At 41.1% G+C, this 13,627-nt stretch overlaps 1 protein-coding gene across 1 annotated transcript; it reads left to right on the top strand.

Annotated features, from left to right (window-relative positions):
- Positions 1-9,831: 9,831 nt before the first annotated feature.
- On the top strand, positions 9,832-11,673 carry LOC122092263 (extensin-2-like). The gene is made up of 2 exons (XM_042662592.1): positions 9,832-10,186; positions 10,787-11,673. The coding sequence occupies exons 1-2, from the start codon at positions 9,832-9,834 to the stop codon at positions 11,671-11,673; spliced, it is 1,242 nt and encodes a 413-aa protein (XP_042518526.1).
- Positions 11,674-13,627: the final 1,954 nt, after the last annotated feature.

Here is a 13,627-nt window from a genome sequence, read left to right as displayed (position 1 = left end):
AATTTGAGCAAGGAAGATAACTCTCCACCAGTTGACCACACCTTGTATAGGGCAATAATTGGTAGCCTATTATATCTGACAGCTAGTAGGCCTGACATCTTACAAGCTATGTGCATGGTAGCCAAATTCCAAGCATGACCAAAAGAGACACACGTGGCAATAGTAAAGAGAATTTTCATATATCTAAAAGGGACTAGTGAGTTTGGGTTATGGTATCCGAAGATCAAGAACTTCAGTTTGTCAGATTTTTTAGATGAAGATTGGGCTGGATGTGTGGATGACAGGAAGAGTACCAGTGGTGGTGCATTATATTTAGGGAGCAACTTGGTGGCATGACACAGTAAGAAGCAAGAGTTAGTATCTCTTTTATTTTCAGAGGCAGAATACATTACAGCTACATCTTGTTGTACACAAGTGTTGTGGATGAAGCAGATGTTGAAGGATCTGAGTGTGGAGGTTGAGCAAGAAGTGCCACTATATTGTGACAATACTATTGCTATCAACATCTCCAACAACCCAGTGATGCATTCTAGAACGAAGCACATTGATATCCAGTATCATTTCTTAAGAGACAAGGTGATGGAAGGTGAAGTAAGGATGGAGTTTGTTTTCACAATAGAGCAAGTGGATGATATCTTTACTAAACTACTTCCCAAAGATCAGTTTGAGTTCCTTAGACAGAAACTAGGAGTGGTGGTTCTTCCCAAGCACTAGGGGCATTGGGAGAGGGGGAAGCAAGTTGCTTGATGTTGCTACCCCTATATTGGACTCATAGGGAGTCCATTGGTTCCACCCTTTGTACTTGTTGTCAAAGGGGGAGAGAGTTACTCATTGAAGCTTTGGAGTGTAATAGTGATGAGGTGGTTGCCAACAACTCCGAAGGGGGAGATTGTTATTTTATGGTTGTCCTTGTTGGTAACCAGGCCATGTGGTTGTGGTGGTGATGACATGGCCAGTTTAGGTGATGTGGATGGAAATGATGACATGGTAGTGTCCAATGTCACCGATGAGGTAACAGAGTCGCTTGATATGAATGGAATGGTTTGATACATCCATAGTATGTGGTGCGGGTTTCTGGGTCAAAACTAGTAAAATTGGCCTATTTACGCTCAAGGGCATTTTTGACAGTGAAAATGACATTTTTGAAAGATCATTTATTTATGAAAAAGATAGATTATAATTTATCTAGTCAAGTGCATCTGATTTTGATACATTTCGATACCATATGAAGAAGTTACGACATTTGTGGTAGTTGAGGGAAATTTTGGCATTGAAGATGAATTTTTTAAAGGAAGTGTTCTCCATGTAACAATACGAAAAAAAATCCAATCTTTCCAACGGTTCTGATTTCATCGCGTTCCAATTCCGTATGAGAAAGATGCATCATTAGAAAGGTCTAGAGGCATTTTGGTCTTTTATATGGCTAAATCAGATGATTGAGTCTTCTGGAAAGTTGTAGAGCATCTAGTCATGGTTCCAATGCACTTCGTTTCATCTCAATCAGATATCGTATGAAAAAGTTATAAGTGTTTCCATGAAACCGGTTTGAAAATCCAAACTGAAAATTCATCAGTTGCTCTTGGTGTTGGGTGGATTTTTCAGGATTTACTTTTGAATTTTGAAGGGCTTTTGTGTAATTTCAAGATTTTGAAGGTCTAAGTTACAAGGGGTCTTTAAGCACTAAAATATATAGAGGCAGGGGCTTGATTGTAATAAAAGAGAGTATAGAGTTGTACAATGGAAGGTTTAGATGAAGCCACGTAGGCCTTATTCTGATCTAACGATTGCTGAACTTAGGCGCTGATGAGATGGTTTAGATTTCTATGCGAAGGTCCTCATTGGTGAAGTGCATTAGACATCATGGTGTGGCACCTCACCATATTGAGTCTTGATTGTGTGTAGCGCATGTGCATAGAATCTATTAAGAGATTCTCCATATCTTGATCTGAGCCAATCATATCAGATCGGTTTATTAAAGTTAGCTGACAGCATACTGTGAAACTCGCTACACCAGCCAATCAGTGAACGACAATGAGTTTGACGATGTTAGCGTGTATGTCTTGATGACATCATCTTTGACTTTGTAAGATTCAAATCTAAGGGTTTAGATCTATTGTCCGTTGGTTTAATCGAACGGTTTAGATTATAAGATCTTTTAGATGAGATCTACGATCAGATTTCACCCCTATTGCACGTGCCACCGGTGTAGCCTACACCAACCTCTGAAGATTCCATTTTGAGTGTTCTGGTTGGTCCAACATCAAATGGCCATATCTCCCTCATCTTAACTTCGATTTGGGTGATTCAAGTTGGAGATTCTTTATCTATCCAAGCTCTACACCAGAGGAATTAAATCAGGCAGAGGGATTTCTAAGGTGGTCGAAAAAATGAGTTGAAGCTCATGGAAGGCTAAGGGTTTGAATGAAAGACTTCCATCCTCTTGCACTTCATCCATGGCCCCCATTAGAGGCTTAGGAAGCTGCTGAAAACCAAGGTGGCAAGCTCTATTGGTTGTTGCCAAGAGAAAGGAAAAGAAAATGAAAGAGAAGAGAAGAAGAGGGAAATAGAGAAGAAGTTTTTCCCTCTCTTTGTGTGTGTCTTGAATGCCTCTCAAGAAAGATTTTCTCAAATCCAATTAATGGAGTTTGATGGTTCTTGTTGAGAATACTATTTCCCCATTAAAGCTTTATTTACAAGGAAGAGGAGAAGTAGAGAGAGAGAGAGAGAGAGAGAGAGAGAGAGAGAGAGTGTGTGTGTGAATGTGAATGCCATTGTTGCTCTATGAAAGTAAAGACAAGGAGAAAAGAAAGAAGAAGAAGAAGAAGAAGAAGAACCTAGAATTTGGTTCTTGCAAGTTGCTTCAAGAAACCCAAGTGCCAACCAGGGTTAAAGCATTGACGACACCGATACAACGTGGTTATGGTCCGCATCAAGTGGAGATCGACATTATTGCATCTCCGACGGTTACTCCTTGCCAAAGTAACCTCACTTTTGCCAAATTTCTATTATTATAAATAATTGTAGGTAAGATGTTTGATAAAATGCCTAAGTGATAGTTGTAGTCTAATTGGGGTGAAATTTGCATGTATGAGTGCTTCACTATAGGGCATTGTTATAAGCCCAACGGTTTTTTTTTGGTGTTCAGTGGGAGCTGGTCATAAGTGTTATGTGTTCCTTGGTAGTTACAACTACCTAAAGCTAGTTGCCGTGGGTGCGGCCTCTCATATCATTCTAAGAAAACTAGGGTGAAGACCTAGCCATTACATGTCATTGATGGAAACTGAGAATCTGTTCCCTTGGCTGTGGGTGCAGTCATAATCAGTATTGAGTAAATACTGAGCCCGACAATAGGCATTACTCCGTGCATGTAGGCAACTGACCGAAGCATGTATTTCTTGTGTTGTGGATGTGTATGCTCGTATTTATATTGTGGATTGTGCTTGGCTATAGAATGGGTGTGTACATCTGGTAGACCTAACCACTTGGTGGTGCAATGTGGATGTGCATACGACTGTGTATGTATGTGACAATGTTTACTGTGTGAGGTTTATGAGATAGCTTATGTGATTAAGTTCCGTGCAACAGTAAGAATGGTCAAAAGTATACATAGCAGCTCTAGGCAACATTAGTAGACTGTGCTATTGAAGTGCAAATAGTGATTACCACATCAGGGGTACAGTTGGAAAATGAAAAAATATTTGGCACAGTGATTTACCCCCCCTCTCAGTGTCAATCGGGAAACTACAATAGAAATTAAAAGCAGTATGATTGGCCCTCTGAATATATCACCAAGGTTTTCAACTACCTAATGATCAGCCAGGCATACTTCTAACCACCACGGTGGTCCATGACCGATGCTTCCCCCAAGTGATAAACCAACACATAAACCCCTGTTGGGAAGGGTCGTAGCATGAGGGAATATGAAATCCTAACCACAGTGTCCCATTCCACGGTGTACAACTGCATAGTACTTCCGTGTCCTATTCCATGGTGTACCAATGCATTTGTATCAAAGCCGACTGCGGCATCTAATCTAGAAATCCCACACATGATCAGAAAACATCATCATCATAATCTATCATATGATAAATCCATTCTCAGGATTTCAAGCAAGTAATCATGCATATAGAAATTAGGATACAATATGTTTAGTTCTAAATGCATCATTTATACATCAATCATATGCATGGAAATGGCAATCGGAATGTCAATATAGTCTATGAATGCATAGGATGCCAAAAACACTCCACAAATTAAGATCAAAGTCCTCTCCCCACTTACTTATTTTTGTAGAAGAATCAGCACTTGTGGTACAGATACAATCCAGAGTGAGAAGATGAGTTTCTCGAAACCTAGCATAGATAAATGGTTTAGAAATACATCCAAATCGGGACTATAAATGACATAGGATATGGTCACGATGTGTATAATAGTGTGACGAAGGTTGTCGATGAGTTCGAGTTCCATTGGATCTCATTTGGGCTACAGGTGGGTCATACAAGTGGGTAGGAGGACCCACCTGTGAAATCTGTCTGGACTGGCGGGTCATATTGATAGGTCTAGCACCCGTCGGTCATACCCACCGATAGAACCAAAAGCACTGGGGAGACTAGTAGGTCACACCGATGGGTCAGGCACTCGTCGATCTTACCGGCCGGTTAACCCAGAGAAGACAAGCGTGATTGGTAGGTCACACCGGTGGGTCAGGCATCCACCATCTTACCCTTCGATTTTCCTCGGGTTTTGTTGTTTCCTTTCTCTTCTTTATTCCACCTCTTGGAAAATCAATAGGGTGGTTCCCACTTCATTTCCACACTTCCTAAGGCTCATCTACTTGATTGTTCCATGGATCTAAGCCATTAACAAGATTTGGGGAAGAAATCATACCTTAGCTTGAAAAAACCCCCAAATCTTGGGATTTCTTTTCCCAAACTCAAATGCCACTTCAATAACCCTCCAATCCTTGTTTCCCTTCTCAAATCCTTTAAGAAAATCATGCAAGGGTTCCATTACCTTCTAGATTCAACCATACACAAAGAGGGTTTCATCATATCTCAAGGGTTTATGGTGTTACTTAGCTTAAAATGTAGGTCTCATGGCACCAATGACAATACCGGTGGAGGAAAGGTAAGGTGCGGCTTCGGAGTCCAAGGGGAAAGGCCCTTTCCTCTTCCTTCTCTACTTCTTCCTCTTTTATCCCTCTTCTTTACTCCCCTCACCAACTTTGCTAAAGTTATAAATGGGAGAGAGAGAAGGGTTTAAGTGCTAGTTATACCTTGGTTCATAAATATCTTGTAAAGCTTGTTTGGTTTTGCCTATTTATGGACCAAAACATATTAAATTATGTTTTTGGGCGAAGTAGCTGACACCACCGGGCATACAAGATCTTATTACGATGAGGAGGTCAAAATACACGTGTTCATCCCAGTTGGGCATGCTGGGATCCACAATACCCCAATAGGTGGGTCACACTGGTGGATCTTACACCTACCAGTGACACCCACCAGGTGGCCAAAACAAGTCAACCTTGTTGTATTTTGGAAGAAAACGGAACCTTAACATGTACTTTACTCTCACCACGAGTTGTGGACTAAGTTCCTATCATTCAAATACAATAACGTGCCTTCCCTATTCATACATGGCCTTGTGATATGTGCAAGGGCACAACTTAGGCATGCAGATCATCTCGGGTACCGGCTCAATCCTATCCGGCCACCCAGCATTTGACGTCACCCTTGCAGTCATGTACCATAAGGCACCGGCATCAACCCATTCCAATTCAGAACCCGAACCAACCGATCAATAAATCGGATTTAAAGAGCAGGGCTCTACAGCAGCCACTTTATTTTTAGCATATTTTAGTAATGTAAAAATGTAACGATTGATTATGGTGATCTACTTCTGACTACCGTCCTAACACAAATGCATCTAAAAGCATCCTAACCAACACATCTAGGGAAATTGGAATTGAAATTGCAATAAAAATTGAACAACCTAACCATTTGTCATCTAGGAATTTAAATACTCAAACCATACAGTTAAAAAGCAGATAACTGAAAGTAAAAGTGCTAAAATAAAAAGTACTGAAAAGTAAATAAAAGTGCAAATAAAGGGGACAAAGCCAGAGAGAGGCACACAAGTAGATTTCTCTACTTAACCTGAGGGATACACCATAAATAACATGAGCTTCCCTACTTGACCAGAGGCACATATCCTCTCCACATCTTGTGCAGACTCTCATTCGGAATTTCATACAAAATATTCTCATCCTTTATGGCAGAACCCTGACTTCTGCATTACACTTCCCTTCAAGAAAAATGAAGATGTTAATTCGACAAAAGCCAGCCATCCAGGCCTCAATCCGGAACATCTTTCCTTGGCTATTCAAGAGATTCAACAACTTCAGACTCAAGGACTTCTGGAACCCACTTTCTCTCCATGGGCATGCCAGGCATTTTATGTGAACAAAAGACCAGAACAACTACGTGGAAAGCTGAGACTGGTGATTAATTATCGGCCTTTAAATCACTTTTTGGCTAATGAAATGTTTCCTCTCCCAACTCGTCCGGCTTTACTTCTCCAGCTAGCCCACGCTATTGTGTTCTCCAAGTTTGACCTCAAAGCAGGTTTTTGGCAACTTGGAATTGTTCCTGAAGACCGACCAAAGACAGCTTTTTGCATTCCAGGCTACCATATGCAATGAACAATCATGCCTTTTGGTCTCAAAACAACCCCCTCTATCTTCCAGAGAGCCATGATGAAGATCTTTGCTCCCATCCAAGACCATGCGCTTATATATATTGATGATATTCTTCTCTTCTCCAACACAGAAGCAGCCCATCTTCAGCTTCTCCAGCATTTTCATCAGCTTGTTCAACAATATGGTCTTATGCTCTCTCCAAAGAAGATACAAATTGGCATCCCTTCTATTGATTTTCTCGGTGTTACTATCTCCAAAGGACAATATCATCTGCAACCACATATTGCAACTTCTTTGCAGCTATTTTCAGATGGTCCTCTCACCAAAAAATCAAGTTCAACAATTTCTTAGGATCGTCAACTATATGACAGAGTTTCTTCCACAATAGATCATTCATACTTCGTTGCTACATCAACTTTTGCGTAAGAATGCCCCTCCATGGTCTGCTGCTCACACAACAGCTATACAGGCTTTAAAGAAACTCTCTGAGCACCTCCCCACACTTCAAATTCCCTCTACTGGGAAAAGAATGTTACAAACAGATGCCAGTGACAATCACTGGGGTGCAGTTCTTCTTGAAAAACAACCTTCTATAGCTACAAGAACTATTTACAGATACAAAAGTGGATCCTTCAAGCCCTCTGAAACTCATTATCAATCTACATTTAAAGAAATTCTAGCAGTCAAAAGAGGCATAGAGAAGTTCCAATTCCATTTAATTGGCCATCAGTTCCTAGTCGAACTCGACATGTCTAGTTTCCCATGGATGCTTGAATTTTTCCAAAAGCATCTCCCTCAGGCACAACTTCTCCGATGGGCTCAGTGGTTCTCCCAATGGTCTTTTGATGTTAAACACATTAAAGGAAAAGAAAATGTTTTGGCAGATTTCCTCTCCCAACCAACCTCAACCTTTGCCATTATCCCTTTACTTTTCCCCATAACCCCTGGAGCCTCCACCTCCCAGTCTCCACCACCACCAGGACATAACCTTTGCTGTTCTCTTCCTCCAACTCTTCCCCCTGAAATCCTTCAAAACCTCACCTTGAGAATAGTCCTTTCATATAGCAAGTCTACAGCCCTCAGACTTCTCGAAGTTTCTCTTCGAAGACAAGGACTCCCCATCTCCAGACTTTGTTTTCATCCTGACTACCCTTTCCTAACAATGTTTACCTTTACTTCCCCTACCGAAATCTCAGAATTTCCTCTCATCTACAAGTGCATATTCTGGCACCTCTGTTCTACCCACACCATCGCCCTTAATTTTCCCCTTCTTACTCTTCATTGGTTTTTAGGTCGATGGACAGATCCTCTTCACCCCCATCATCCTCTTTACAACTACCACCAACCAGTTAATCCTATCCTATAGTTTCTCCAATTGTTTGCCCCACCAGAACAATGGCTTAATCTCTTGACTGGTTATCTCCCCGCCTCTGATGACCCATACCTGAATATTCCCCATATCATAATTGTCTTTCACTGACCCCCTGTCATCCATCAAACCTTTGATCCAAATCACTAACCCTGTCATCACATTCAATATGTGTCTGATTTCCATATCTATGGCATCAAACCATATGATCCATACCGCACTCGTTTCGGCCATCGGGACGAATGGAGAAGATTTCTTTCCACTATGTGTCGAGTCAATGACACTCTACCACAACAAATCCCGTCTCCACTCTTTGACCATTTAGTTAAGGCTTGGGATCTCCATCAATCCGGTCACCTTACTGATCCTCAAATCGAGCGCCTCTTTGATGCTCACAACGACTGGCTTATTGATCATTCTACCTTTTATCCAGCCAGCAGCACTGACAGCTTGGATACAGACTAGAATTATCTTCTCGTAAGGTGTGTGCTTTATCAAAAAGTAAAGTGTGTTGTTGTAATAATGAGTTGTAATAAGTCTTTGTACTATTTGCTTTTATGTGTCGGTAACCACATGGAATCCAATGTCATGTAATCCAATGTCACGTACACCTTTCCCTATAAAAGGGCTCAATGATAATGAAGATGGATCATCGAATCCTTAGGTGTGAAAATCAGCCTCTCTCTCTCAGAAATGGTATCAGAGCCATGTCCTTCCTTCTCCGGCTAAACACCTTTCTAGCCATCACTCTTGTGGATTGAACCTGCTGTAGCTAAAGACACAGTCTAGGCCACGCCCTTTTGCAAGTAATCCCTGCTTCTGGTTCCTACTGGCAGAAAAAGACCCTTGAGTGTTGTGGGCTTTCAGGCTAAGGATGCCGTTCAGTGCCCTGTTTGGCTCGGGTTGCTTTACAGTAAGGTACCGTAATCAGGGGGTTCTTGATCGGCCTTGACTAGCTGTGTCTTTAACTACTCCAGTTTCTCCAGCAGGTGGTGATGGTTCAGATCTGGTTTTTGCCCAAAACCACTGTCAACTTTCTTTTGCTTTAATGGCTTCCCCTTCCCCTTCTTCTTCCCTATTTTCTTCTCCACGACGTTCTTCTTCTTCCCGCTCTTCGTCTTCCTCTTTATATTATCTTTATGAACATTCTTATGTCCCTGATGATCAAGTCATCCCTGCTACCCCTACTCCTCTTCTTAACCCATATACTGTCTTTCCTAAAACACCTACCCTGACCAAGTGGACTGCTCTTCTCTGACCTAAAAAGACTCCTCCTTTAAAGGAGTTGGTACAAGCTTCTCGCTTTGATCAACTTCAGGTCCCTGCTACTGATAAAGAGCAGCTTTTTACTCTTGAGATACCTTTGGATCTCATCCCTCAATGGATCCAACAAGGTTATACTCATCTCCATCTCGGAGCCATCAAGTTTGCTCTTTCTTTTCATGGAAGAAAAGGCCTTCCCGTGGTGTCTAGAGTCGCTCTACTTGATAGTCGATTCTTACGGTATCAACACGCCATGATTGCCACCGTTCAGACCACTTTGAACGCAGGAATAGTGTTTTTAACACTGTATCCCAACTTTAATATCCCCTTGTCTGACCCTCTTCTTTCCACTGCCCTTAAATTCCAAATTCACATTACTGGTGTTCCCCAAAATGCTATTACTAAGGCTACCACTTTGCACTATCAGATGGCTTATCGTTTGTAGAATCATGCATTTGATCTCCTCACCGGTCATTCTGAAGATGCGTTGTTCATTACAATGGACTCTAATCAGGTCCCTTGCTGTACCTATGTCCCTAGACAAATTTCTAATGACGAACTTCTTCGGCTCCTTCCCTCTTCTTGGGTCATAGCTTATGAACAACAGGTCTCCGCAGCTCAGCCACAAGTTCTTCCTGCACCAGTCCAGTCTACGAATCCTGAATATATCACTCATCCTGGTGGAGAAGTTGAAATCCATTTTCCTGCTCCAAGACCTCGTCCTTCTCCCTTTCCAACCTCTTTTGGAATGATTCAAGAAAAGATACCCATTAAATCTTTTGATTCTAAGGGTGATCCGATTTATTTCTTTCAAGATCCAGTTACTGGTCACAAATACTTTGACCTCTATGACTGTAATGATTGTCTTCTTGATTCTGATGATGATTTCCCTCCCTCTTGACGTTCTGCTAGATAAAAGTCTTCTCAGCACCAATTACAAGAACGATATGAGGCAAGTGATCCTTTTGTTGGACTCCTAAGCACTGAATCCAAATACCCTTTCTTTGTTAAGTATGGTACCCCCAAGACTTCTCCTCCAACTTCTTTCTCTTCATGTAAACCTCCTCCAAAACCAGATTTCCCTCCTCCAGTCATTCCTCCTTGTTGTATGTATACTCCAGGTTCTTTCTCTTCTTCTCCTCTTAAATCATTTCCCGGACTTCATGATTCTAGTTTAGATGTTCATAGTATTTGTCAAGTTTGGAAATTTAAACCATCAGTCCAAGCTATAGGATGTTCTAAACCCATCTCTCCTGCTGAAGCAACTTTGAATTGGCAGGCAGAAAATGCTACGGTTCAAAACAAGTACCTTGAAAGAATATTAGCTCAAACTCAATTGACCCATAGTACTTTGTCCCATCATGATCATCTTCTTCAATCTCTCCAATGAGAAATTGACCAAGTCCATCTTGAACTTGCCGGAATTACTTCTAGTGTTGTTGATACCACTACAGCTTTCGCCCTTATTGGCCAAAAAGAGAAGCACCTCAGGTACCTTGAAGCACAGCTTCATCAAATGCAGCAACAACAACCTCGTGCTCCCTCTTTTGCCTCTTCTCATCGGCAACAGCAACCACTTCCAGTTACAGTTCCAAGCTTCATCCCACAAGATCCTTTTGCTTTGTATGCCTCTCCGACGCCTCCTGTTGTTTCTTTTTCAAGGACTTTTCCTACTGAAGAATTGAAAGAACTTCAACGTCAACAGTGTGCTCTTCCCAAAAGAACACGAGTAGCCAGAGGACGTGCCCGCAGTAGACTACCCCCAGCATGGACATCTACTACTGCACTTATGGATCTTAGTGACTATGAAGATGAATATGCAGATGCCCTACCAGAACCTCCCCCATTTACCCCTTATCCTATGCCAGTCTCCTATCCTGCCCCTGCACCTCCTAATCCTTTGGCCACTACTACCTCTACCCCCGTAACTACTACACCACCAAAATCAATCCATACCATCATTTCCCCCTCAGAAAACCCTCTCTCTGAGTATCTTACAACCCTTTCTATCTCCGATCCAGCCCCCCCTCCTTCTTTCATGAATGAAGGACCCCAACCTGCTGCACTTCATGTTTCAGAAATGGATGATGATCCTGAAATACAAAATCCTGATACTCCCAGAAACCCTCCTGTCCCTCCTACACCTTTTACCCCATATCAAACCAGGACCCCAAATAATTTTTCACCCTGGATGATATTCCCGTTTCCAAATGGGCATCTCGAATCGTTGATTTTCATGCATGGATTAATGCAGAATTACTTCATGAAGGAGCTTCATCTGTCACTGTCTTGTCCAAATTTGTTTCAAGACTCCAAGGCAAGCTTAGGGAATGATATTTAGCTCTTGGTCCTTACAGACAACTGCAAATTATACAACTTACTGAGAGCCAGTTTGTTACCACTCTCTATCAAGAGTTTCTTGGCCCTGTTTCAAATGATATTTCAAAGGCCCGTGATGAATTTCTCCAGATGAAGTGTTGTTCTCTTCTTCATTCAGATCTTGACAAACATTTCTCCAGAATGACTAACAGATTTCATAAAATTGGTGGTATAGATGATGAGAATCTAAAGCAAGTCTTTTTGAACTCTTTACCACAGCCTCTTGGCGTAGATACAAAGTAGTTTCTGAAGAACCAGAATATTCCATTAGCCTCCTGTACTATTGGTTCTATATATAGCTATGCTCTTACTGCCCTTGATAAGCTTTGCAATATCAAAAAAGTCTGGAAGGATTTGCAAGATTGTTCTGATAAGGTCTCCTTTGCTTGTGGTACCTCTTATCTCAAAATCAAGTGCAAAGGTGACAAATCATGTGACTGTTCTACCAAGAAGCCTTCTCATCACCGACAGTTTTCTCTTTTTCCCCACAAAAGGAAACCCCATTTTAAAAGGAAGAAGTTCTCTTTTCAGTCTCCAGAGAAAACATGACGATTCCTCCGAAAAAAGCAAATTAGAGGAAAAAACAGGTTCTCTGCTTGTTATGTTTGTGGAAAAAATGGCCATTTTGCAAAAAATGGCCATTTTACAAAAAATTGCCCTCGGTCTTGAAAGAAAGACAAGGTTTTGCACATGTTATCTTCTCTTCACAACGAAGAGCTACAAGATGCTGACCTTGAGTCTTTATATTCTCTTGATGAAACTTCTACAGACCTCTCTCTTTTTGCAATAGATTTCCCTGATTCAGACTCAGACCCAGAGTCTTTTCTTTCCGAGTCTGAGGAATATGATCCCCTCTACCAAGTACTCCCTCTTCTTCCCCCTACTCGGCCTAGTACCCCTACTTCTCTTCTTCAAAGTCATCCAATTACCCTTCCTCATGTTTCTGTCCAAATGTTTCCTGAACCTTATGCCAAACCCATCAACCTTATTGCCTTCCTTGACACTGGAGCTGCTAGTAAATAACTGAAAGTAAAGGCAATAAAAGGATGGTTCCATAGATAGAGTGGGGCAAAGCCAATACATGCATCTAGCCAAGGACCTTGGGGGAAAGGGAAAGCATCAAAGTAAAAACTGAAATTTAAATCCTAAATTAAGAATGAATGGGTAGCAAGAAGAGGGAATTAGAGGGGGGTGAGAAGACTTATGAGGAAGCCTACTTACCTGAACTTCAATCCTTGAACTGAAAACTTGAATGATTTGAGATACTACCAACCCTAAAAACTAGATCAGAACTAAATCAAATCTGAAATTTTTAGGCTTGGAGAAAACAAATCATTAAGATAAAAAATTGAACTTGAAACAGATGCTTCACAACTTGTTCTTGTCACCTAGAAGTAAGCCTAGAACTAGAAATTAAAATTATTACACCTTTGAATAACTTGAATTGCATGAATAATAAAGACTTGAAAAGCATAAACAAAGACTTGCATTAATAAAAAAAAAAGAAAAGAAAAGGATTACAAAAGTGATTGCAAAAAATAAAAGAAATAATAAAATAATTAAAAAATAATTAAAAAAAAAATTAAGAAGAAGAACTAAAGAGAGAGAGAGCATAACTAAAAAAACTAGAAAAAGAGGGGGACTAGAGAGGACGCCCCTTTAGGGTTTGGTCAACTCCCTTTTATAAGGAACAGGGGAGAGAGGAGGATGTCAAAGGGTGGATCCCTGATAAACACAATAATGTGTGAAATCTTAGGGGTATAAGTGTACATTTTTCCCCACTTTGGATAGTACTACTTATGTTTTTTTTTTTTTCCAAGTCTACAGGAAAAAGTGCTTAAAGTGAACCAAGAACCGGTCCAAGATTGAACTAACTTGTTCAAATGCAGCCCATACATTGAACCACAGTTAGTAGG

Source organism: Macadamia integrifolia, chromosome 10 (genome assembly GCF_013358625.1).
Source record: "Macadamia integrifolia cultivar HAES 741 chromosome 10, SCU_Mint_v3, whole genome shotgun sequence".
Lineage (NCBI taxonomy): Eukaryota > Viridiplantae > Streptophyta > Magnoliopsida > Proteales > Proteaceae > Macadamia > Macadamia integrifolia.
Note: the sequence above shows the minus strand (reverse complement) of the source record. Positions and strands in the feature narration are given on the sequence as shown.

What these genes read in the sequence shown, in the direction of transcription:
- LOC122092263 (XM_042662592.1), top strand. Translation starts at nt 9,832, where the DNA reads ATGGACTCTAATCAGGTCCCTTGCTGTACCTATGTCCCTAGACAAATT. An exon ending in ATACTTTGACCTCTATGACT is followed by an intron (nt 10,187 to 10,786) that starts GTAATGATTGTC and finishes ATACCACTACAG; the next exon opens with CTTTCGCCCTTATTGGCCAA.